Here is a 25,373-nt window from a genome sequence, read left to right on the forward strand (position 1 = left end):
CATCTCATTCCTTCATATGAAAGCCCTTTCACCCTTCCATCTTTCCATCTCATTCCTTCATCCGGTAGCCCTTCCATCTTCTCTTCCTTCCATTCGCCACCCTCCACCCCCCTATGCCTTCACCACATTCTTCACCTCTCCATTTCCATTTCCTTCCATCTTTTCTTCACCTGCCTTTTCCTTCCATCCTTACTTCCTACCTTTCCACTTCACCTTTCACTCCTATCTCCTTTCACTACCTTTCTTCACCTTCACCTATCATCACCACCCCACCTACATCTTCTTTCCCTACCTTCCTTTCACCTTTCTACCTTCTCACTACATCTTCTCACATTCTCCATCCATCCTACATTTCTTCTTCCCCTCACTTCCTTCCATTTCACCCCATATCCTTTACCTTCCACCCATCTTTCTCCTTCCATCCTCTATCTTTCATCCCTTATCTCTCCATCTTTCTTCATCTTTTATCCTTCCATCTCCTACCATTTTCGCCTTCCCATTTCCTAACATCCCATCCCCGCTCCTATCCTAGCCCACTCATCCACTACCCACCTTCCTTTCCCACGACACCCCTTACCCCTCACTTCCCTTTAGCCTACCCCTTTCACTACCCACCTTCCTTTCCCATGGCACCCCTTACCCCTCACTTCCCTTTAGCCTACCCGTTTCACAAACCACCTTCCTTTCCCACCGCACCTCCTTATCCTTTTTACTCCCCTTAGCCTACCCTCTTACCACCTTCCTTACCACTCACTTCCTCTTCATTGCATCCCTTTACCCCTTATGACTCCACTGCAGCACTCATCCTACCCCCACATCCCTTCTACCTTATCCCCACGGCATCTCTTTACCACATCCCCTCATCCTTTCTTGCCACGGCATCCCTTCCAACTCACTAGCTTTGACTTCCCTTCACTACCGTGTTATTGCTTGGGCCCCACAAACCTTACGGTGGAGATTTAAAAGGTTTTTAAGGCATTTACAATGCCACCATAGAGGCCAGATCACCAACATCAGCAATTCCTTTGGTCACCAAAAGGAGAGACTTAAGCATATCAACACTGCCTTTGACCACCAAAAAGCACGAACTAAGCATTGAATATTTCCTTCGCTTATCCAAAAGCGCGATCGAAGCCTTGTCACTGCTAATGCCTGGCCAAATCAGCTCTTCCTTTGCCCCCCTAAAAGAGCAACATAAGGATTATGTGACTGCAATTGATAAGGATTATGTGACTGCAATTGACCATTCAAATCAGCAACTTAAGAGATTAAGCAATTAAGCTCTTACTTTGCCCCTTAAAAGTGCGACATAAGGAATTGATTATTTCCTTTGACATATGAAAAGAGCAACATAAGGATTGACCCCCTTACCTTTGTTAGGCTAAAAGAGTGACTTAACAATTGATGACTTCCTTTGCTATGCCAAATCAGCAAACTAAGAATAGTCTGATTTCCATTGCCATGACAAAAGTGCAACTTACGACCATGCGATTGCTATTGCCCATTCAAAAGTGTGAATTAAGGAGTTGTTTATTTCCTTTGCTATGCCAAGGGTGCAACTTAAGGTTTTGTTCATTTCCATTGACACCCAACATGTGCGCTGGCAAGGATAAGGAAGGCCGGCTCATCAAGGAGGCATTTCAATTAAAATTTCACCATTGAAAATAAAATAAAGCATCACATAGCAGGTCAATCTGGAGCAAAATTTATAGTGTTTATACCGATTTCCAGCCCAAGTTTGTGGCAAATTTATTACGGTGGAGCTAATCTGGTGTAGACCTGAGCTAAGTCATTAAAAATCAGACTTGATTGAAAGTAATTTCCCAGCTAAGGCATTCTGATTTGAGCAGATTTGTTCACAGTCTAATCAGATTTTAAGTTGAAAATCATTTCCAAACCTTAGTTGTTCATTTCCAGAATTTCAAGAGGAAAATATTTCCAGACTATTGAAATTAAATCAGAACATATAACATCTATTTTTCTGGAAATAAGGGTAAATTGATGTGTTTATAATCAATACACAATCATGATTTAGGTGCTTTCATTGTCTTTTCAGGTCTGATACAGGGAGTCAGTATAAGGAATAATGGAAGTTGAGCAACATCAAGGCAAAGAGTAGCGATCAACATGAAGCATTCAAGGAAGAAATTTTTACAATCTTGAATTTCCTCCAGATTTACAAGAATCATTGCTAGTATAGCCAGATGAAAGCTCTAGGGCGCAAGTGATCAAGATGGAAGCTAGTTTCAGAAGAGTTAAATAAAGTAAGAGGATCGATTTGAGCAAAGTCATCGTCACATCAGGCACTTGGAAATGTTGAGTATCAAGAGATATACCTCAATCACCTACACTTGTGATGAGTTACAAAGATCAAGCACGTTGAGGTGGTGCCTAGTCATCATTTAGCCAATCAGATAATTCTAAGCTAAAGCATCCAAATTCCATGTACCTGACTCATCCATCAAAGAGATAACTACCACATGTGGGCATAAAATCCGATGCACCTACTTTGTCATCTATTGGTCAATTATTCAAGAATGGGTATGTGTCCCATCAAATGTCAATTTATCATTAGTCAAGCATTAAATGCTTTGTAATGGGTGTAACAAACCCTAATTAGGGTTTCTACCTTTCGATCTTGGCCATTGATTGTGAATCAATCTAAGCCACTCAATTGTAATAAGTGCGCTATATAAGGCTCCACTTCTTCATTTGTAAAGGTTAATGGTGGGTAGTTGATCAATAGTAGTAGAAAGTAGCTCGTAGATAGTTAGAGTAGAGTAGGAAGATAAGGCAAAGATTGTTGCCAAGACATTGTTGCAAAAGACATGTAAACTTCACTAAAGATATGGTGAAATTCATATGGTGATTTGGCAATTTGCATGGTCTCTACTTCTCACTTAATTTCATGTTGTTTAGATGAATGGAAGAACTTTGTGTATGATCAATGGTGAAATTGTATATCCATACTACTAACACCTTGCCAATGGTAGAGTGTCTTGCATAGTCAACTGAATCCATATTAGCCAAGCTTAACTTCAATTATAGCTCCTTCATTGATATGTTTCACCTTGAGGGTATCTATGCATGTAGTGGTGATTTTTAAATCATCAAGCTATCCTTAGAAGATCGCACTAACCTTGTCGAGATGTTCGTTGCATGTCAAAACAATGCTTAGTTCAATTTCATCAAAGATTGTCCATCGCTCTTATATTCCTAGAATTAGAGTAGCTTCCTAAACCCTATCCTTTTTTCCTTTTTTTCAAATCAAGTAATTTCCATGTTCCAACAATATTCAACCATTCAATGTAAGTCCACCTTGTGATTCCAACAATATCACATCAGACAACTAAGCCTATCCAAGAGCACATCAAGACCTGACATTCGAGAACCTTGGAGTCACTTCCTATGATCACATAGCTTAAAATAAGAAGGATTTTGTTCAAGAGAGGATAGAATACTTAGTATTTTATTCTGTGTTGCATAGTGCATAAAAACACCATCAACAATAACCTACAGTGAATTGGAGACAATGACATATGCATCAAGGATCAAAAAGTTAGCTTAGGGATCCTCCCATTAAACGGACTTGGTTAAAAGTATCACTACTTGAGGACAAGTAAATTTGGGAAGGGTGGATTGTCCCTGATCTTTCCTCAATAATAAGTCTAAGTAAAATTGTCTTACAAGGTAAGACTTCACGAATTCACCCATAAATCGCTGCTAAGGTTAAACAATGTCCAATCATGCTATATACATCATGATCGGTTCAGCTATGATAGGTTATATTGGTCAAATCCGTATTAAAGCTGCTACAACTATCAAACATGTGTTAAGGGTTGAAAATTAACATCAGTTACAAGGGAAAGAATCAAAAATTAACATCGATTGCATTAAGACAAGATTAATAATGGTTAAAGCCTCACAATGGTGAAGAGCCACATCTAAAAGAGCATGTCCATTTGATAAGACCCATTGGTAAAGAGTCATGTTCATACAACTGAACCAAGGGATATAAAGGATCATGAAGGAGATCATAAAGGGAGGGGGTGCTCAACAAGAAGACAAATCATATTTTTCTGACAAATATCATGTGGCAGCCAACTGGCTATGCTGTAACTTACTCATAATTAATTCTGATTTACAGAATGTTATATATGAATTCTACTAAGAATAAGAGGGCAAATATAGGGTCTAATAAATAGGCTGTAGTATTTATCAATGTAGTACAATCAGATTTATTCTTAATTTCTTATACATACAAAATACTTGAAAGACCAAGATATTAAACAATCTAGTCCTTCATCTTTCACTAATGCCTTTGTGAGGATAGGCTGGTTTGTGTAGGGAGAGGCAAAGTAATTCCTCACAAGACGGGTAAGTCCCAAGATGGGGTATGGATAGGTGTTCTATAAACCTTGAGGGAGAAGTCCCAAGATGGGGCAAGGACTTGTGTTCCTGAAACCTTGAGGGAGCCTGCTTGTAGATTAGTTTCCAAGCACCCTAGCACAATGATTCATCCATCCTCCATTAGGGTTAGGGAAGTAATACGGATAAACCCTTAATATAAGGGGTTATTGATTGTAATATGAAGAATTATTTGTTCACTAATCTCAAATGCTTAATTTAAGGCATAATATGTTGGCATTGTATTGTCATTGATGTCAGCCGGTATGGGATGACTACCGATAGAAGAGATGTTTGTGCAACACTGCCATGCAGAGTACAAGATGAGATATCCTTGATATCACCTTGTGTTGCAAATCACTGGTAAGGATGCTTGGATGTTGTTTGTGATGAAGAGGTAGAATGTTACCTAAATCACATCAACACCGGAGGAGAAGGATGTACAGGTCACTGGTATGCTGTGAGGTTGCAGAACAGCAGGATTCCCACTGGATGAAGATACAGTCACCATGCGAAGAAATGACTGACAATGAATGTACCCACGCCGGATCACATGTGCCCGTTTGAAGATGTGTTGCACAAACAGGGAAGTCACATGAGCGCATTACAGGATGCAGATGACAAGGTGTCACTCCATCGGATAAGGAAGAAGAGATAAAGGCAATTGTTTAAAGGCTCACACCGGATCTACCGGTGAATCAAAGGAATGCCTCAAGTGCATGAAATCAGGGATATGCACTGGACCGACAAAGAAGACATGTTGAGCTGCTGGAACAGATTAAGTGTGATGTGTTTGTCACTTTGACAAACCGGTTGAGATATGGTCCGGTCTGATGATGTAGAAGGCAAAGTGGAGCAGCTGAAAATAGAGAATGAAACCGGCATGCAGATGCCTTAGTTGGAAACCACTGAAGGTTGATGACACGATGTCATCAGGATGGCTACCAGTAAGCATGAGAACCGGTAAGGAAGCGAAGAGGCTAAGAGATGTGACTCTACCTGATGAGAATGAGCATGCTATGGATAGACATGTCTGGTGACCGGTTAAGGAGTTCCACCAGCAGTACAGCAAAGAGCAGACATGAAAGTTAACCGATAAAGTGTGAGATACCGGCAGAGTTAGTAAACCGGTAGAAAAGAAGAACCAATTGTGTGGTAGGTCGATGATCCTGTTCACACCAACACAGATGATCTAGCAGAGGTGGAGGTCGACGTGGATGCCACATAGAGATGATGTGGCAAGCTCGCAGAGGTCGATGAAGTGTCATGTAGGGATAGGTGTTTCTACAGGTGTGCATTTAATATGGATCCTGTGATTTGTGGATCGGATCAAAAGAGTGCGGCTCGAGGAAGAATGAACGACAGAGAAAAATCAGGGAGTTGTTGGCCCCTGAATCAAAGCAAGAAAATCAGATTGTGAGAAAACCTTGAGAAGGAAACAGCAGAGATATTAATGGCGTTTTGACAGATGCAGGTCGAGATACAAGGCCGTGTTTGCTATGTTTAGAAAACGTGTATTGGAAGGCATGTTAATGGCAGTGATGTGCAAACCGCTGTCTGGGAGATCAGATCGAATAAGATCTGATTGGATTTGGTTTGCCTCGAGGTTGATGAGGAAACCCTAACCGCCTGTGATTTGAATTGGCTTTTCGGCGGGAAAACCAAGTTATAAATAAGCCAAAATCATTAAATGTCGCTGCTAAAGAGAAGAAGATAGAGCTGTTGCGAAGAGATTGAGTGTTGCATGAGAGAATCAGATCAGTCAGAGGGAAAATAGCTGAAGATAACAGAGGTTGAGGGAGTGAAGGTTAAATCGGTGATAGGGTTTAACAGAGGTTTAACCGGTATGGTTTGAGCAACCGGTATAGCAGCTAGAGTGCATCTGAGGACATAACCGGTAGGTGCTTGTACCGGCAGGAAGACAGTTGAGAGAACTGAAGAGCAAAGCAGTGAGGAGGAGATCCAGTAGACCAGAAGAAGAGTAGAGGTGAATTGGTAGAGTTTACCGGCAATGCAGCAGATGAGTGAACCGGTGCAGCAGAGAAGGTGTCTCATTGACAGAGTGAGGTATATGAAATGGTTAAAAGATTCACTTGTAACAGCATGACTAATTTTTGTATTTGAAGCTATCATTGTGATCACTGAGTTGTAGCTCAGTGCAGGGGTTGTAGCTCCTTTGGGTTGATGCCCATAAACTAGCAGGGGTTGTAGCTCCTTTGGGTTGTAGCCCATAAACAAGTTAGGGGTTGGTGCTCCTTGGGTCAGTGCCCTAAATCAGGGGTTGTAGCTCCTTGGGTTGGTGCCCTAAACATTGTAACAGAGTTTCATTGTGAGGCTGAATTGGAGCAGTAGTCTCCAGCAGCATTGCTCACCGAGCTTTTTCCCATCTTGGGTTTTCCTCATACATGCTGGTGTTATGTGATGTCCCTTTGTGTGAATGCATTTGTGTCTAGTCTCCTCACTAACCAGTAAGTCTACATTCAGCTAGATCTGTTAATCGGTATACTTTCATAGGAATAGTTAAAGGGAAAAGTTTGAGGACCACTGATTCACCCCCCCTCTCAGTGGTGCATTGTGTCTAACATAATAATATTTAATGATATATGTTAATTATTGGTAAACTAGCAGCCTCCTAGTAGGGGGCATTACACGATGCATCTTTTTGACAAGAAAGTGCAACGCTTTGATAGTCTAAACATTTTGGGTATCTTAAAACAGGTTGACTTTGAACAATCTTATCTTAATTGCAAAATTTGTCCATGGTTTGAGAGAACATTTGAAGGCTTTAGAACTCTTTTGCCAAGAGGTCAAGATGCAAGTGAACATCAGCAAGACCAAAGTCATGATCTTGTCCTTGAAAAGGAAAAAACAATGGGTTAACTTTATCTTTAAGGGAAGTCCTTTGGAGATAGTAGAAGAATACAACTAGGCATTGATTTTCACAAAAAAGATTCAAGGCGGATGGAAAGCTTCTTGCCTTTTTACGAATAGGTGTAGGAAAGTAGAGTTATGGGATTGGAAGACCAAAAAAACTCTTTTTGGTTTGTTGGTTGTGCCAATTATCTTCTATGATTGTGAGGTTTGAGGGAGTAGCATGTCATAACACAAGTGGAGAAAATTAAAAAGAAATAAAAAATATCTAATCACTAATAGTCTCAAAGTCAAATCAACAGTCTATGACATCCCTTTAGCTGAGGCTGATATGTTACTAGTGGAGGCATCGGCGATAATTCGTTTTTTAAGCTATTTAAAAAAAGGTTAAAAACATGGATAAGCATCACTGGCCCAAAATGATTGTTGAGGAATTAAACCATAAGGAAAAGACTTGGAGGAAGCAAAACAGCAAATGCATGGACAAATGAGACATTGATTTGCAAGAATGTCCTAACACTAATGAGGAGATAAAAAAGTTGATGTTAGAAAAATCCAAGACTATCATGTGGACAAAACAGATTGGTCGAGAAAAAAAAAGTGCACCATGTCAAAGAATTCAACCCCACGTGCAAGCATGATGGAAAAGCCTATTTGAGGGCTTCAATTAAGGGAATGGCTAAAATATTAATCATGCAGTTGAGGACTGATTCTCATCATCTTGGATGTGAAACAGGTAGATGGACGGTCCTCAAGAAAGATTTGGAAGAAAGAACTTACATTTTTGTAGAAAAGGGGTGGTTGAAACTGAATGGCAATTCATCATAGAATGTGCAGCATATGAGTATATCCGATATCTATATTCAATTTGAAAACAACTTGAAGGTGGACAAATAAACGAGCTATTTAAGGAGACAAGGCTACACAAAACAGCAAGTTTCTTGGTCAAGATTCATAATAGAAGAGCTGGCATCAAAAGGAATTTGAAAATGTGTTAATTTTATGTCTCTTGGTCACTTAGACTGCTTTGTCTTGTGGAAGTCATTAAATTCCTTCATTCATTCATTCACAATATTACTCATTTTGCCCTCTCAATTTTGTATGCATGCCACTGATACAAGTTTTAAACAGAAAGTAATTGTGTTTTCAATTATTTATAGTCATACGTTGCCTTTTATTGGGGCAAAAGTTTTCCTTATTGAAGGCTTCCAGTCAAAGTTGCCCTTTGATAGTGCAATTACGTACAATTGTTTTCTCTGTTGTAACTTATAAGTTTCCAAAGGCAAAACAATATCCAATACCAATGACTAACAACCAACCTTCAAGTGAGACCATGCTTTCTTGACCAGGTTATCCACCCTTCAATTGCCAAGATAGTTATGGATGTTTCTGCCCTAACGCAGCAAAGCTAGTTAAACTGCATCATTACCAAAATCACAGCCTCTAATTAGAAAGTGCACCCTGATGCTACTTCTCTTAAAGAAATGAGCTGCTGCCACTCCCTTGCAGCACAAGAACCATGAGACGGGTTGGAGGGGGGCAGATATGGACCACATTAATCCCCCTCCTATTTGTAGTTAGAACCTGCATGGGTCATGCTGCCACAAGGAGCTGTCCTCTTAACACATGGAAGTGTTGCATTAGACAGTGTAGCATTAATGCAGCAGCTCTACATTTCTGGCAGATGATTTGTGCGCACTGCAAACCTCCAGCCTTCAAATGTTTGCAATCTTCAAGTTTGTGTCCAGAATAAGTGAAAAGTAAAAACTTGGTAGGATTGCACAAATATATGGTACAGTTGTTACAGCTCTTGGGTGATACAAAGCAGGGCACACGTTCAAAACTTGCTACTGCTCCTTTATAGCTAAATTTTGAGTAGAGGCATAGTCCCCAGTCATTTTGGCTCTCTGAAGCTAATCTTGGGAGCCTTAAGTGCCTCAAAATCACCATGCAGACTTTTTTCTTTAAGATTATTTTTATGAGCTAATTGGAACGGTTACCAGACACTATGGAAACTCCCTTAGCTGTCAACACATTTTGCCATCCCTAGTGTGTGCTTAGGCAACAGTTGCATTCACATAAAATGCCACATCCAGCAATGGAAAATACTCTGCAAATGATGGTTTTGATCAAGTTGTAGTTTAAATAAGCTTGCTGCCAGCTACTTTGTTAACCTAATTTAACATGTGCAGGAAATAGTACATTCTTATTAATTCACATACAGTGCAAAGTGTTCAAGTGTTAAAGATTGTAACTTCAGTAGATATCATGCCTGCCGTATTTATGAAATTCTCGAGCTCTCATTTGTATTCGGTCTTCAATAGCTAGAAAATGTTTCGGATTCGTATTACATCTGTCACTGATCATATTTCTTGCATCGAAGTCTTTGTATGCTGTCACCGACCTTGTATTAGCTGGTAAAACGTTTATTTTCTTCCGCTGGAGTTCAACGGCTCGTGGTGTATGTCGGTGTGTAACTAGCATCTTCCTTAATGCTTGGCCTTCCGTCTTCTTCGTGAGCCTTATCGGGTCTTGTGGTGAGCTATTTATTGATTTGCCAAGGGTCATAATGAAGGTGATCGACATTCTGTTTTGATGATCTCTGATAAAAGACTCAGAACTTGGGTGCTGTGATATTGCATCTTCTTTAGTCTTCCAAGATAATTATCCATGTTCGGCTGTGTTCATTGGTGTGTGGAGATTTATTCTATTAGCATCTTCTTCAACCTTATTTTGTAAGCAGTTTTCTGATAGTCGTCTTCTATTTGAGCATTATCAATCATTGTTAAATGATTGTCTACTAAGTGTGAGAGCTCTGTACTTATTTTGAGCATTCAATAAAATCTATTTTTGGTGTGGCTGGGTTTTTCACCCTCAGGTGGAGGGTTTTCCCAGGATAATTTGTTGTGTTTCTTGTTCTCTTAAGCTTTCTTAGTTTTATTGTCTAAGTTTGTAGCTTTCTGGTTCTAATTTTAACATCAAGCAGCACACTTGAGTACATTTCTGTGATGCATCACACTATAATAAATGTCCTTTTGAGATGCTTATTGCAAGTCATTATTATTTATAATTTTTTGTGAAACATTTGGTAGCATATATCTCAACTGGAATCTTAAAGTGGATCTTACTTGAGTCACATGACTCACATTTCACAAAAACTCAGAAAAGATGAAAAGTAAGAATACAACCAATATGTGCGAAATGTGTGCAGACATATCTGAAGAGCACTTGGAATCATGCTCTTCTAAAGAGAGCCAAAAATGACCCTATCAAACACCTCATAAAGATTTATGTTGTATTGTGAAAAAATAATGTTAGTTGATCAAATGGCTAAATGGTTCTCATGTGTGTCAGGTTATCAGAAAAGCATGGTAATTTGTAGGAAAGGTTATATTTTTACCCAAACAGCCAGGGCTCCCTCCTCTTCGACTCAAGATGTGCATGACCTCTAAAGAAAGGATAGTAGGCACCTAATTGATACCAACGAAGTAATAATTCAGGCTCGGGATTTCCAAAGTATCCGCCTACATCAGCACCTACAAGACCGTTGAGTCAGGTGTAAGCTTCCTTGTAAGAAAGAGCTAAACAAAGGATTTTTGCAACAACAAAAAAAAATGCAATCATGCAACAACAAAAAAAAATGCAATCATTTTTACCAGAAAATGCAATTCCTGCAAGACCAAGAGTCAACACCATGGGAACAGAAACTTTCAAATGCTCCCATTCTGCTGTATTATCTCCAGTCCAAACTGCACCCACCCTTTGGGTTCCCGCAAAAAATGATCGTGATAATACAAATGGCCTATCATTCCCACCTCCTCGTCTCAAAAGACCATCAGCCGTAGCCATATGAAAGTAATAACCATAAGCATTGTGGACATCACGATGCTCAACATCACCATAATGAAGAGCATCTCTAGGCATTGTCAGCTGCACTAGAAAAGGAACTTCAAATGAAAGAATTAAAATAGTGCTCTTGATTAAGAAATGCTTATTTCCAATAGATATTCATGGATTTCGATCATAAGAAGAATGGGACAATCAGAGAGGTGACAAATGTTAGCTATCTAGCCAAAAAATTTCAAGAGGTCCTCAAATATCAATCAATTGAAAATGACGATTTGCTAGTCTTTATTTTTGCTTTAGGAATTTACGAAATTTTTGTATAAACCAACATACAGAATAATTTAAAAATTGGGAATTGCATAGTTTTACCAGGCTTATTAAATCAGGAGCTCAATATTGAAAATGTTTGGCAGAAATTACCAAATCCGCTCAAATGCATGGTTCCAATGATTTTTTGGAGGAAGAAATGTACCTCTGGACCATTAAAAACAGAAGGCTCGTTCATATCATTCCATATGTACAAAGAAGGCGTGGAGCCACCATAGTTGCTCAGAGAAAATTTGACAGCCCACCACGATCTTATCTCTCGATTCAACATATCCAAATAGGATGATGCACCCGGCCAACACCATCCATCATAGTCCTTACCATAAGCATCCTTGACATAATATCCTTTCCGAGCAGCCTCCTTGTGCAGTAGAAACCCATCATCCCTCTTAATATGAGGATCAACAATGGTCACCAGGTGCCGACCCTTGGCTGCGAGCTTATTTTGCATCTCCACTGAGTGGGGAAAGAGTGTCTTGTCCCAAGTAAAATATCTCTTCCCATCAGTGTGCTCGATATCAAGCCAGAGAACATCATAGGGTATATCAAGCTCGTCGAATTTAGCATCTACCAAAGCCACATCTTCCTCGTCCCTGTAATTCCAGCGGGACTGATGATACGCAGTGGCAAAATGCTGGGGCATGGTGGAAGTCCCTGTGAGACTAGTGTATTGCCTTATCACATCCTTGGGTTTGGGGCCTAAGAAAAAAAACCCATCGACAATACCACTTTCTGCCATCCAGTGTGTGTCAATCGCAGCCCCCAAGCGATCCCCATCCCAACCAGGAGCCATGACATCTATTTGCATCTCTGCTGCATTAAGCCAGAAAAAGCCCGTTGTAGACTCCTTGGCGTGAGAGATCATAAAGGGAACGGAACCATAGAGACCAAAGGGGGAATCCGAAATGTACTCAAACACATCGAGGTTGAACAAGCGGTAGGGCTCGGATTCGACCTCGGGACCTCTGGTTGGTTTCAGAGTCAAACCGGCAGCATGTTCGGGGATTCCATACACAAATTTAGCTCCATGAAAAGACACGTCTAAACTAATAGACTGGGGACCATGAGGCCTTGAATCGGTATGGCCACGAAAGCTTTCCTCCCAATTCTCTTCATTTTTTTGTCTCAAATGTTCAAAATGAAAAAGGCCCTTGCTGTTAAACGAGATTAAACGCTCCTTACCTTTGCGAACATAAACCTGAAAAGGATCGTGTTGCAGGACGCCCTCATATCCGGGGGCGAGATAAAATACAGATGACAAAACGCCGCCTTTATTCTCTTGTTTTACTCTTTGCAGCCACAGCTTATTGTTCTCCACATCTTCCACCAGCACATCGGGAACTTGAAAGCGCTTTCTTTTGCCTTCCGCCGCCTCTTCGTCCACCTTGAAACGCAGAATTCCGTCCTGGTACACGGAGATTTCCAGCATCAAGGCTGGGGAAACATAATGTTGGTGTTCGAGCCTGGCGGCTAGCGCTCCGTCTTGGAGGGAAACGTCTAGGGCTTTGAGGTAAGCTATGTGGGGTTTTCTTGCTCGTCCTTGTTTGCAGAAAGGGGTTTGCCTGCAATTTCGAAACTCCTCCTTTTTCCAGCACGATACATTTGCTATTGTTCCGAACACAAGTAGCCATGCTAGTACTAGTTCTACAGACCGTTTTGAAATCGCCATGCCCCCGATTCTTGAACTCAATTGGCTTGCCATTTCATTCCGCGATACTTGCAGGTACATACTCGGCCTACGACGCTCCGTTTAACTGCTGTTAACCACAAAAATACATGTTCAAAATATATAGTCAAGTCTACTTCGACGAGAAAGGGAAGCTGAAATTGTTAGATCGACGACTGAGAAGCGGTAATAGAGGTGGCGAGACTATAGAATTCATCTTCGCCCAACACATATCAAGATGTCACGTCGTTGAACAGCAAAAGGCGTGTCTACTGATCTTTTCAACGGTGCTTCACGGTCAATTTTTCGTTCCAGTAATAAATGTCCAAAATATGGTCCTGCCTGGGTAATTTGCCATCCTCAAAATACCCGTAGCGCCGATGTAGATGTCGCGGAACACACCCTGCAGCAACACCTTTGGCATTTGCTTCTGAAACCGTCATCTCCAAAGCAAGAAGAAGTTCCAGGAATAGTAGAATTTGAATCTCTAACTTGATTATTTATGATCTCAGACTTCACCACAGGAGTGCCGGATTTGTCCCCAAAAATGGGAGGCCACGTTCCCCGAGCTCAAAATACTTTTTCAAATAACTTGTCAATATTTAATTTTTTTTTTTAGCAAAACACAATGAAACAAGCATCCCGAGCCATCATCCAACACAGTACATCTCCATTGTTGTGTTTTGAGCTCGAATCAAGCGAGAGGTGATCTTAATTCTTTAGAGTATATCTGTTGTTTTCCAAAATGGTAAGGAAATATGATACCAATTTCAAGCAATTACACATCTTTATACTTCACAGTTGAAATGTAAGGAGACGTCTCATGCAACTGCCTTTCAAAAGATTGATCATTTCACGCCACTCTAAGGTGGTTGGGGTCTTATAGACGGAGCTTTCTAAAAATAGAGTTTTTAAGAAAATCTTAAATTAGGTGGTCTCATTAATTTTGTAGTTCAGCTTAAAAATTTAAATTTTGAAATTTAAGGAAACTAGTGATCTTATGAATATGATATCTTTTGTATGATCATAATAAAAACAAGTAAAAATAATTTATTTCCTTTCAAAACTATTTTTTAATAGAAATTAAATTTAGATGTTTGAGAAGTGGCAAATAACATCTCTAAATTGGTGGGGCAATTTCTAGCCCTACCCCTTTTTCACCCGCTCAAATTTGCATGCCAAAAAAGTAGGGGCTTCTATTTTTTTGTAAAAAATCCAAATAATCCCGCGGCACAAATTTTTTATTCATGGGACTACCTCTTCCTTAAAAATAGAGCTTAAACCCCCCTCATAAGACCCCTGCCTAAAAGACTAATCACTTCATGCCACTCTAAAAGATTGATCACTCTGTGCCACTCTATATAGTGTGGTGTGAAGTGATCAAACTTTTTGAAAGGCAGTTGCATGAGACGTCTTCTTATATTTTAATTGTGAAGTAGAATTTTTATTTTTATTTTTTAAGATAAGTGCTATCGTTAATGGGGATAGCTCCCTATATTGCAGAATTTAGAAAATTACATATTGTTTCATACATCAAACAAGACTAGCCTTGCCTGCCATAGCCCACAGTCCTATTACATTTGTCCACCAATAGCTTAGTATATCGTTGTTGCAAAATCACCAATATTGATAGCATTACGGATGGAGTTCTCAGGGAGCCACCAGTCATCTGACTCAATCAATCTTCGGAAAGGCGCCATGTTCCCATTAAACACCGCACATCTGAACACTTCCCATGCATTCTCCCCAAATGCCTTTATATGCTCATGTTCCTCCTTCCATACTTCCCTTCTAGCCATCTCACGTATGGCATCACTATCGCCAGAGCCACCACTGTCCTCATCTTCAATGTCCTTAGATTCATCCTTCGTCTTTCAGGGTAAGTAGTTTTCAAACTGGAAATATACCTTCAATATGCTTACTTTGACATCCTCGTCCAGGTTTAATATGACATTAGCAACATTGTCTGCAATGAGTGGCTTCACAAATCCAGCAAAGAGTTCAATCACACGTTCCCCAGAGTCAATGACATCAACCAGAGGCATGAGGACTGCCTCCAGCATGACTGCATCACACCAGTGTCTCTCAAAATTGAGAGCGATGCCCATAAGCCCACGAATTGCATCATAAACATGATCTTCAGTGATGAATAGGTTCCTCAATTGTATTCCCAAAGTGTTTTTGCAGTTGACACAACTTTGTTGGCATTTGATGAACCGGTATGTTGGCACATGATGATATGATAATAATGTATGTTGTCATTGATGTCAATAAGTATAGGTCAACCAATATGAAGATTGGAAGCAGTTGTTATTGATGATCAAGTTGAGGAACCGGTATGAAGAGATGTAGTGAACCGGTGTCAGGGTTTCACTAAGTGTGACTACCGGTTGGTAGTCTCAGCTCTACGGTTTTCGGTTTGGCAATCTAGCTTGTGCAATGCAACCGATGATATTTTGTGATGAATTAGCTAAGAAATGAGGATGAGATCGAGATACCACATCAGTTTTGTGCACATGAAGGATTTCCTTGAGGATCTTGCATGTGAAGATCGACTGCATTAAATGTCTACCTCGGGAATGAACATTCTTCTTAGCGATATGAGAAGAAAGCATGATGGGTTACTGATTTCTATGTGCAGTGAAGAATGGACGATGCAGATTGACTTGTGATCTGTTTGAGATTGTTTCATTCTATGAAAAGTGTTTGGACAGTCAGGATTGGACTCCCTGTAATTGTAAACCTAAATGCTTAGGGTTTAGGGTTTATGCTACCGACCTAATTGTTGTCTATAAGGTCGATGATGTTTGTTATTGTAAGTTGTTGGAAAAAGTTGTGTATGTATCCGAGTGATGAGATACTCGCCAGACCAGTGAGAGAAAACTTCAGAGTGTGATTGCAGAGTAGAGGAACTAAAAAGGATCTGCCTTAGCATATAGTGTTGTTATCAGATCAATGTTTTACCTGTTGTCTTCTAACCATTTCAACAGAAGGAAAATCCCTTTGTTGGGTAGCTTTAACAGGCTAACTGTAAATCCTCTAACCAGGTGACTCAAGTTCATTGAGTTCTTTAAATCCTCTAGCAAGGTAACCTTTAACAGGGTTTCAACCTTTAACCTGGTATATAGCCATCCCTTAACCGGGTGATCTTTAACAGGATCAGTTCCTAGCATAACCTTATTGTAAAGTCTTTAATCGGACTAGGCTCCTAACAGAGAGAGCTTCAAAAGAGTTCAAAACAAGCTTGTGGGTATTCATCCCCACCATGGTTTTTCCCATTTGGGTTTCCACGTGAAAAACTGTGTCATGAGTTGTGCATTTTCATGTGATGATTAAGTATTCTTTGTTTAAGTGATTATGCATGCAGAGCCAATGGTTATGGTATTGCTGATATACCACATGCATATGCTTATTGGTGAAGTAGTTATCAAGTATTGAATGTATTTGAAGTATTTAGTTTTACATGTTTATGTTGTCTGAAGTCTTACTGTGTTTAACCGGTATTGCCATGGTTAAGTTCAGTAATGAAGACAACCGGTTAGTATTGTTTTAACTTGATAAGTTGTTGAGAAGTTTTTGTATGTACTGATTCACCCCCCCCTTCTCAATACCATTTAGAGTATTCATTGTTCATCATTATTCATCAAACTAACCATACCAAAATAAGCCATCAACCCCAATTCAATCTCTGCATACACCACAAAAATGACACATTCGACCGTTGAGTAAAACATCTCCTAGAGAGTCTTTTATAGAAAGACGCAGCTTGCAAATCAGAATCATTCCTGCTATGCCCATATCTATTAGAATCTAACTCTGAACTGAAGCACATTCGATGCGATGGTGTATCCCAAACTAAATAGTGAACTGCCCAGGGGCAGACCATGACCTTCCCATGTGATTCCACCACCAAATTGGATATCATTACCTAAGCAGGTACATAACCCATCAATAATCAGAGTCGTATAGTTCTTTACTCATCTGAGGCATATATCGATGCCACCACTCATCCCAAGCAGGCATGTAGATCCAAATAATGCAGGCATACTACCCGATACCTTGTCGTGAAGATCTATGGCAATCCATCAAACATTGTCTTGTAATATCCTCCGTAGCCGAGGCTCGACTAAAATAGACAGGGTCATCATTTCATCCAACCCCAAGATTCACAAGGTAATCGGCCACTTGATTGCCTTCTCTATAAACATGCCCAATCTCGTAGTACTCGATTGTTTTAAGATGGTCATTTATCATTGGTAACCATTTATTAAGTTTCCAGTTATGCAAACTTGACTTAATAATCCCATTTATTATAATCTGCGAATCGCCTTCTATTATGATTCGAGAGATTCCCTACATAATACATAGGCATAATCCTACCTCAAGTGCACGGATCTCAGCTTCATTGTTTGTGGCAAATCCAATGCCACCAAACAGACCATATAAGATATTACCCTGCTCATCTCGGATTATGGCTCCAATATCGGATTCACTAGGATTCCCCTTACTGGCACTGTCGAAATTGAGTTTTGTCCAATCCTTTGGAGGGGCCATCCATCTTATTAAGTTTCTATCAACATACTTCACCGGGGGAACATAAGTTTGGGGTTCTTTAAGAGCCCACCATTTTTCCATTAAGGCATCCCAATTATTGTATATTTTAGGACCACCTTTTAGTTTCTTACCATTTAACACTTCCTCGATTTCAACTTTTATTTTGTCCACCAGCATTACATTTGACAGTGATGTTTCTTTGAAAATTCTCCTGTTCCTTTCCTTCCAGATATTCCATACAATTATGGATGGTTCAATCATCCATATATCACTCCATTTTGACTTCTGTTTGGTTGGCTAGGAAAGAATGAAGTCAAAAAGTCTTTCATTTTTCACCGTAGCCCAAATGATCTTTTCAAGAAACCAGTTCCAACAAAATTTTGCCACTGGACAACTGAATAGAAGATGAGTTGTAGTTTCTTCATCTGCACAACACATAACACAGCGGTTGGGACCCAAGATGCCAATAATTTTAAGTCTATCACCCATGAGGATTCTACTATGTAAGGAAATCCACAAAAAAGCCCCTAATTTTGGAAGTATTTTATGATTCCAACATAATTTATTCGGCCAGGTATTATAGGAGCCCCTTTGTCTTTGAACTTCATACCCAAGTTTGGAGTTGTACACCCCGCATTTCGATGCACACCAAAAAGATGTTGTCTTCTTCACCAGAGTCTGGTATTTTCCTGTCTTTTATTGCTTTCCAAAAATTTTCACATAATGAAGGATTGCCAATATTGATTTTCTTCCATATTCTCAGACTATTCATGTCCACTTGGTTTTCCATGTAATTGCATATATGTTGCCCTATGCAGTTTTCCACCATATCTATCCACCCCTTGTCTTCAAAAGAGTCCGAGAGAGATGGAAACCCGTCCCATGAGTTCCTCCAAAATAACGTAGTTCTACCATTACCAATCTGCCATGAAATATGCTTTGTGATAATATGTCTGCAATCCCATAAGAAGTTCCACGTAGCCGAGCCCCTTTCAGTATTGGCCACAGTGAGAATTCGATTAGGGTCTTCTGAATCTAGATATTTCTTTTGGAACAACCTGCACCACATTTTTTGAGGCTCCTTGCACTCCAGGAGAGCTTAGCACCAAGGGCATAATTTTGTAGTTTCATTTTCCTAAGGCCAACTCCCATGGGGCATCTTCCTTAATTAGGCATAGTGTATCCCAATTGATAAGAAAAATTATCATGTTATCTTTATCTCCATCCCACACAAATTTCTTGAGTTAATTATTCAGACTTTTTCCAATAGTGAACAACATTTTGAAATAGGACATACTGTATATTGGGATGGCCGATAAAACTGATTTGATCATGGTAAGTCTACCTACTTGGGTCAGCCACCTATTTTTCCAATTTTCTGATTTAGATTGGCATGATTTAATAACATCTTCCCAAATTTGAGATTGTCTGCATCCTTTCTTAATACAAACCCCTAAGTATTTGATCGGGAGCTCTGCAATTTTTATGTCCATGAGTTGTGCAATTCTGCCCTGGGCCTGCCTATTGGTGTTAAAGAAGAGCAGTTGGGATTTTTCTTTATTCATAACCTAGCCTAAGGCCATTGTGTACTCCTCAAGTGTGCTCTTAATGCCTGTAGCTTCCTGGGTGGAAGCTTCACCAAATTTGATGGTATCATCAACAAATTGGGAATGTGTAATTGCCTCAAATTGCTCATGAACTTTGATTCCTTTCCAAATGCCTTCATTATGCCTCTTTTTTATTAGCCTCCACAATACTTCCGCCATGAGAACAAATAGTGAAGGAGATAAAGGATTCCCTTTTCGCAGACCATTTGTGGCTCCAAAAAACCCACTCAATTACCATTGACAAGAATTGAAAATTTAACTGTGCTAATGCAAAATTTTATGCATTCAATCCATTTTTCTGGGAAACCAAATCTGGCAAGGACATGAAAAAGAAAATTCCAAATCACCTTATCATAGGCTTTGGCTACATCAAGTTTAATAACCATACCTTTTAGTTTTTATTTGTGGAGTGAGTGTATGATTTTTGATACCAGGATGATGCTATCCGCAATTTCCCTACCCGGAGTAAATCCATTCTGATTTTCAGATACTAGCTTTGGTAGCAATACCTTCAATCTTTGAGCCATTGCCTTGGATATTATTTTGTAGATGGTGTTGCATAATGATATTGGTCGGTAATCAGACATGGTGTCATTTGGGAATAAGACAGATAATGGTGTGGTTAATCTCTTTCACAAACTTATGCTTTTTCCGAAATTCTTCAACCACATTCCAAATATCTTTTCCCATGAAATCTCAACATTTTTGAAAGAGCTTTGTCATAATGCCATCAGGTCTAGGAGCCTTATGAGGATGAAGTGAGAATGTGGCCTTTTTAATTTCCTCCAAGGAATAAGGGGCAAGTAGCATGTCACAATCAGAGCAGGAAATCAGGGGGTTAATGACTTCCTCAACAATTGGAATTGCATCTGTATTTTCTTCCTCAGTGTTGCCCAATATTTTCTCGAAGTAATTAAGAGCAATTCGCTCCATATCTGTATCTGAAGTTTTTAAAATCCCATTCTCATCCTTAATTGAACATATCTTATTATTGATCCCTCTAGCTTTAGAAGAAGCATGAAAAAATTTGGTATTGAGATCCCCCTCGGCAATCCAAAGTTCCCTAGTTTTATCTTTCCAATATAATTCATCCCTCTTCAAAATTCCCAAATACTGTGCTTTAAGTGTTTCTCTAATTCTAACTCCACATTGGTCATGCCAAATCGCATTACCCGATTACCGACCTCTTCTAGTTTTTCCTCTATTCTACCTTTCTCAGCAAAAACATTTTTTAATGAGTTCTTGTTCCAATCCTTAATTATTTTTTTCAGGAACTGAATTCTTTTGATAAACTTGAAGCTAGGGGAGCCATAGAATATTGTGAAGTATAATTAAACGACATATATTAATATGCTAATACTACGGTCCAATAGAGGGTTTTGCTAGAATTTTTAAGCAGAAGTGGTGGTGCAATATTATGCCATGGTCCCATTCTGCCCATTATTTAGATTTGTTGTTTAAATTTTATAAGTTAAAATTATGTATAATGAAAGTCTAAAGGGGTGGGCAGTTGGTTAATAGTTTTGGGTTCGTCTCTTGTAGGTTCTAGATCAATTCTCTCTAGTTTGAGTTATTTAATAGTTGGCTCATTTGACTCAATCATTCACCTCAAGAGGTTATAGGAGGGCTCACTTCGTCAAAGAGCTAAGCTTTGAGTCATTGGACTAACTTGTCGATCCTCTCAAATATAGAAAAAAAGTGTAATGAGAAATATGTCACATGTTAATGGATATTTGGTTGAGTAATGAAGTTGAATGGTCTTCAATGAACTTGTGAAATATCAAGTCTTATATTATAAATGACATAAAATGTTGTATCGAAAAATATATTAGCATAGATATCTTAAATACATGTATGATTAATCAATTTGGAGTTAGTTTATTTATTATAAAAATATTTTTTTATTATTGAGAGGAATCAACATGTTAGTTCCATTTTTTTTTTATTGAGAGGAATCAACATGTTAGTCCAGTGACCAAAGCCTAAAGCTAGGTTAATCTAGACGAAGAGAATCAACTTCGAGACCTATATAGAACTGTGTAACCAGAAATCTAAAATGCATAAATTATCAAAAGATAACCACTAAATCCTCTAATCTATGCAAATATCTAGCTACCCTATGAAGAAAATGAAAATAAGAGGTGTGAATGAAATAAACATAACAAAGCATGCTCTTCTCATAAATACACAAATTACATAAAAAGAAAGATCAAGCACAAGTAGTTAAAGAGAAAATGGAGGAAGAAGGTTGAATTTACAAATTTTGAAGAGGGAAGATCAATGGTCTTTTTGAATATGTTCTAGAAAAGATGGATGGCTAAGATTGTGTAGGACAAAATTTACCCAAGATGGGGGAGAAAGTGGGAATATGGAGACAAGTGGAGCGGTTGGAAGAAATAAGAAGGTAAGTGGTTGGTGAGTAGGAAATTGAAATTAGATCATTAAAACTATTTAATTTCATTTGCAAGGCTTGAATAAATAAGGATTTATTCATTTATTTGACTAAAAGAAAAAAAATTAATAATTTATTAAATTATATAGAAAGTGTTAGATGGTCAAATAATTCAAAAAATGGTTTAATTGTGAAAGGTAAAAGGAATATGGAAAAGGAAATTAATTAACAAAGGAAATTAATGAATGGTATTATTAAAAAATAGAGTTTTCAAAATGTTGTGCTCTACATTTTCTCGCACTCTCGAATTTTCTAGAAGATAAATGAAAAAGTTCTCGCGATGTTGTTTATGTTGATGGAGGTCTTAAGGGTAGGGCTTTGTTAGGTGATATCTCCATTCTTGATGCTTTTGGCCTAGATCCCAGGCATAACTCTGGGAAAATTTCTATGGAGACACTACAGAATAATAATGGGGTTTCAATGGTTGCCTTGTGCCCTTATTTTGATTGTTTCTCTTGTCAAGGTTTGTCTATTGTCTCTAACTCGCAAGGTATGGAGCCCCCTCTTCCCTCACCTTTTGCCAAGCTTGTGGATAAGGGTTCACAAATTTGTCAAGGTAGCGATACTAGATCTACTCCACTCAGGATTTGCATTGCAGCTTCTAGGCCTCGCACACCCTAGGCCTGTTGTTGTTCTTGGGATTTCAATATAGGTTATCACTTGTGTGTATATTTTAGATGCCTCTAGATCATCCAATTCTCTTATGAACGATGATGGCACTACTCCAAAGGTTTCTCCATTATTGCACATGCTCTTGGACTTTGCTTGCACCAACCCTAGCAAAGTAGATGGCACTAGGGTTTATGACATATCTACTACCCCATTTGAATATTCACACCATTTTACCTCTTGTAATGGCTCTGTTGAGGTTAAAGTTGAACTCCAAAGAATTAACCTAAAACTTGTTAGCCCATCATACAATATAAAATTGCAAGCTATAGGAAAATTTAACTTCAACCAATGAAGTAACATGAAATAAGTAAAATAAACAAAGTTATACCTTTCATGGTTTACACCTCATTGTGTCCTAACTCCATTGTTCTTGGTTGCAGATGATTTGCTCTTAGACAAGCACTGGTAGCTTCCAAGATGGTATATGAAGAATGGACTGATAGTTAACTGATACTATGATATGCATATGCAAATGATATTAAGCTATGAAGGAAATTCTAAAATTGCTTATTGCTTCAAACTCAAACTCACGGATGTAAGATAAAGACTCCTAAAATGACTATTAGACTAGCTATTAGTTTCAAAAATAGCTTAGGAGACCTCTTTTTATAGATTTTTTAGTGCAAAATCTTAGGTGGCAGAGATCAACTGTCATGGTCAAATCTTGCAGATTGGATGGCTATGAGCAAGAGGTTGAGATGTGAGAGAGAAAGGTGGAAAATGTTCCTCCTACACCTACAGGATGGAGAGAATGGGGGAAGGAGAAGACAAGTGTCACTCATCTCACCTTGACTAAGGATGAAGACTAAGAGAATATAGGATAGTTGGAGAGGATGTAGAAATGAGAGGATAAGTGGACTCAAGTCCTCCAAAGATGTAGGAAGGTTGGAGAGAATATAGAAGAAGGTTAGGAAATATGTGTACGTACACAATATTCATTTATTTTGGAGGTTGGAGATAAGTGGATAATAAATATTTTATTTTATTTTATTTTGTTGAATTAATTTAGCCACATGATGAATGAGTTGGCAAAGAGGAAGATGAAGTGGAGATGGAAAGATGAGTTGGAAATGAATTAAATAATTATAAAATTATTTAGTATTTGAGACTATAGGATATAAGATAGGGGAATAATTAAATATTAGATATTTAATTAATTGATTAGAAGAAAAGGATATAACGAATTAATTAATAAAATGTTAAATTAATTAATAGAAGGATATGGTATGAATTAAATAAATTAATCTTTTCAAATTATATTTAATAGAAGAATAAATATTAAATAAATTAAAATATGTATTTAATCGCTCATAGCCATTTTTATGTGTATACATTTTGCCCCTCTTTGAAATAATGTTGAGACAACATTGTTTCAAAGATTAAATCAAGTCTCAATAATGCACCCGACGAAGATAAAAATCCTGATTGTGTGCCCCCTCGAGAGATTGATTGTGAAATTGTTTGAAAATTTTGAATGATTAATCTCACAATAATTAATTTGGAAAAAGATCTCTCAATTAAATTCATTTTTGAAAAATAAATAAAATTGCCCCACTTAAAAATCATTAATTACCCTTTCAAATGGTAATTATAAAATTAACCTAGGTCAATTTTATCCTCATTTGCATTCTTGTCAGCTTTTGGAGTGAAAAAGAAATTGGTGTGCTAAGCTGTCAAAATGGTAATTTAGTTCGAGAGCCATCGATTTGAGCATGTACGACAATATCAACGACCTCCTGAGTATGGCCCACCGGTATGTACCTTATCCCAAGCTTGTTTGTAGTTTTCCGTACAAATTTCATGATTTTTGGCACGTGTTAGGGCTAGTTAGCGAAATTTTTTATTTTTGGCACTTGTGATTTAATGCATTTGCATGCTAGTTTAGCGCATATGCATTGAATGTTCTCGCATTTGTTAATTTAGCGCATATTTGTTTTTTGTTATTATTTTTGATAAAAATGTTCACGCATTTGATAGTTTTCCGCTTTCATTTTTATGTGTTTGCGCATATATAAGAAAGGTTAGCGCATTCAATTGTTTTCACACTTTTACTCCGAGTGTTTGCGCATTTATTAAATGGATTCACACATTTGTGTGTTTTAGCGCCTGTGACTAATAGAATAACGCATTTATTTTGATGAATAGTGCATTTGGTATTGATGAACTTGTTTGATTTTGACTATGTTAAAATTCATTTAGATGATTTGATTTGATCTTTTGATGTGCGACTATGATAGATAGGTATGCAATTGATGCCTGATTGATAGAGAATTTGAAATTTTTTGATTGATAGGATAAATGATTGATTGATAGATTGATATATTAGCTCTAAGAGACCGATTCAGTCTCTGATGAAGAGCATGATAGAGTTTGATTGAACTTATTGATTGATAGAAAACCATAACTGATGATTTAAAAGTTGATTTGATAACCAAATTTTGTTGATGAAGCCGATTTAATTGATTGATAGACATGATTATTTGTTTGATTGATAGACTAGAAGTCCCTTAGATTTGATAGATAGATGATTGATAAAAAAATCAAATTCTCTTGTTAAACAAGAGAAACTCGATGTTCTCCAGTGTCAGGAGAAATTGTCGGCCATGCACCATCTAGTGCTAGAGCTTACACAGGATGAGATTAGACACATAGATGCATGTGGATTACAATATTTGTTATACATGCCTGATATTACCCATAATGGGGGTTTGTTGACTGCCTTAGCAGAGAGATGGCATAGTAAGCATAACACTTTCCACCTGCCCACTGGTGAGATCAGTGTGACGCTCGAGGATGTCTACAAGATTCTACACATCCCCATGAGTAGCGAGTTAGTCCAGTATGATTTTTCAGGATCTTGGAGGGACAATGGCTTGCATAGCCATGTTCGGTGATGAGAGCATTTCTAGAGGAGAGATCCGATGGGAGGATATGATTATGTACTACGAGACTCTCCCAATTATTCTTGCAG

At 38.4% G+C, this 25,373-nt stretch overlaps 1 protein-coding gene across 1 annotated transcript in view; it reads right to left on the reverse strand.

Annotated features, from left to right (window-relative positions):
* LOC131073371 (probable glucan 1,3-alpha-glucosidase) overlaps positions 1 to 13,877 on the reverse strand; it is an 87,268-nt gene extending 73,391 nt beyond the window's left edge. Inside the window, exons 1-3 of the mRNA XM_059211071.1 lie at positions 11,597 to 13,877; positions 10,935 to 11,208; positions 10,679 to 10,814 (exon numbers count right to left, since the gene is read on the reverse strand). Of these exons, the coding sequence (XP_059067054.1) occupies positions 10,679 to 10,814; positions 10,935 to 11,208; positions 11,597 to 13,180 (1,994 nt within the window). The 5' untranslated portion in view covers positions 13,181 to 13,877. The remainder of the gene's footprint in view (positions 1 to 10,678; positions 10,815 to 10,934; positions 11,209 to 11,596) is intronic.
* Positions 13,878 to 25,373: the final 11,496 nt, after the last annotated feature.

The sequence above is a fragment of the Cryptomeria japonica genome, chromosome 9 (genome assembly GCF_030272615.1).
Source record: "Cryptomeria japonica chromosome 9, Sugi_1.0, whole genome shotgun sequence".
Lineage (NCBI taxonomy): Eukaryota > Viridiplantae > Streptophyta > Pinopsida > Cupressales > Cupressaceae > Cryptomeria > Cryptomeria japonica.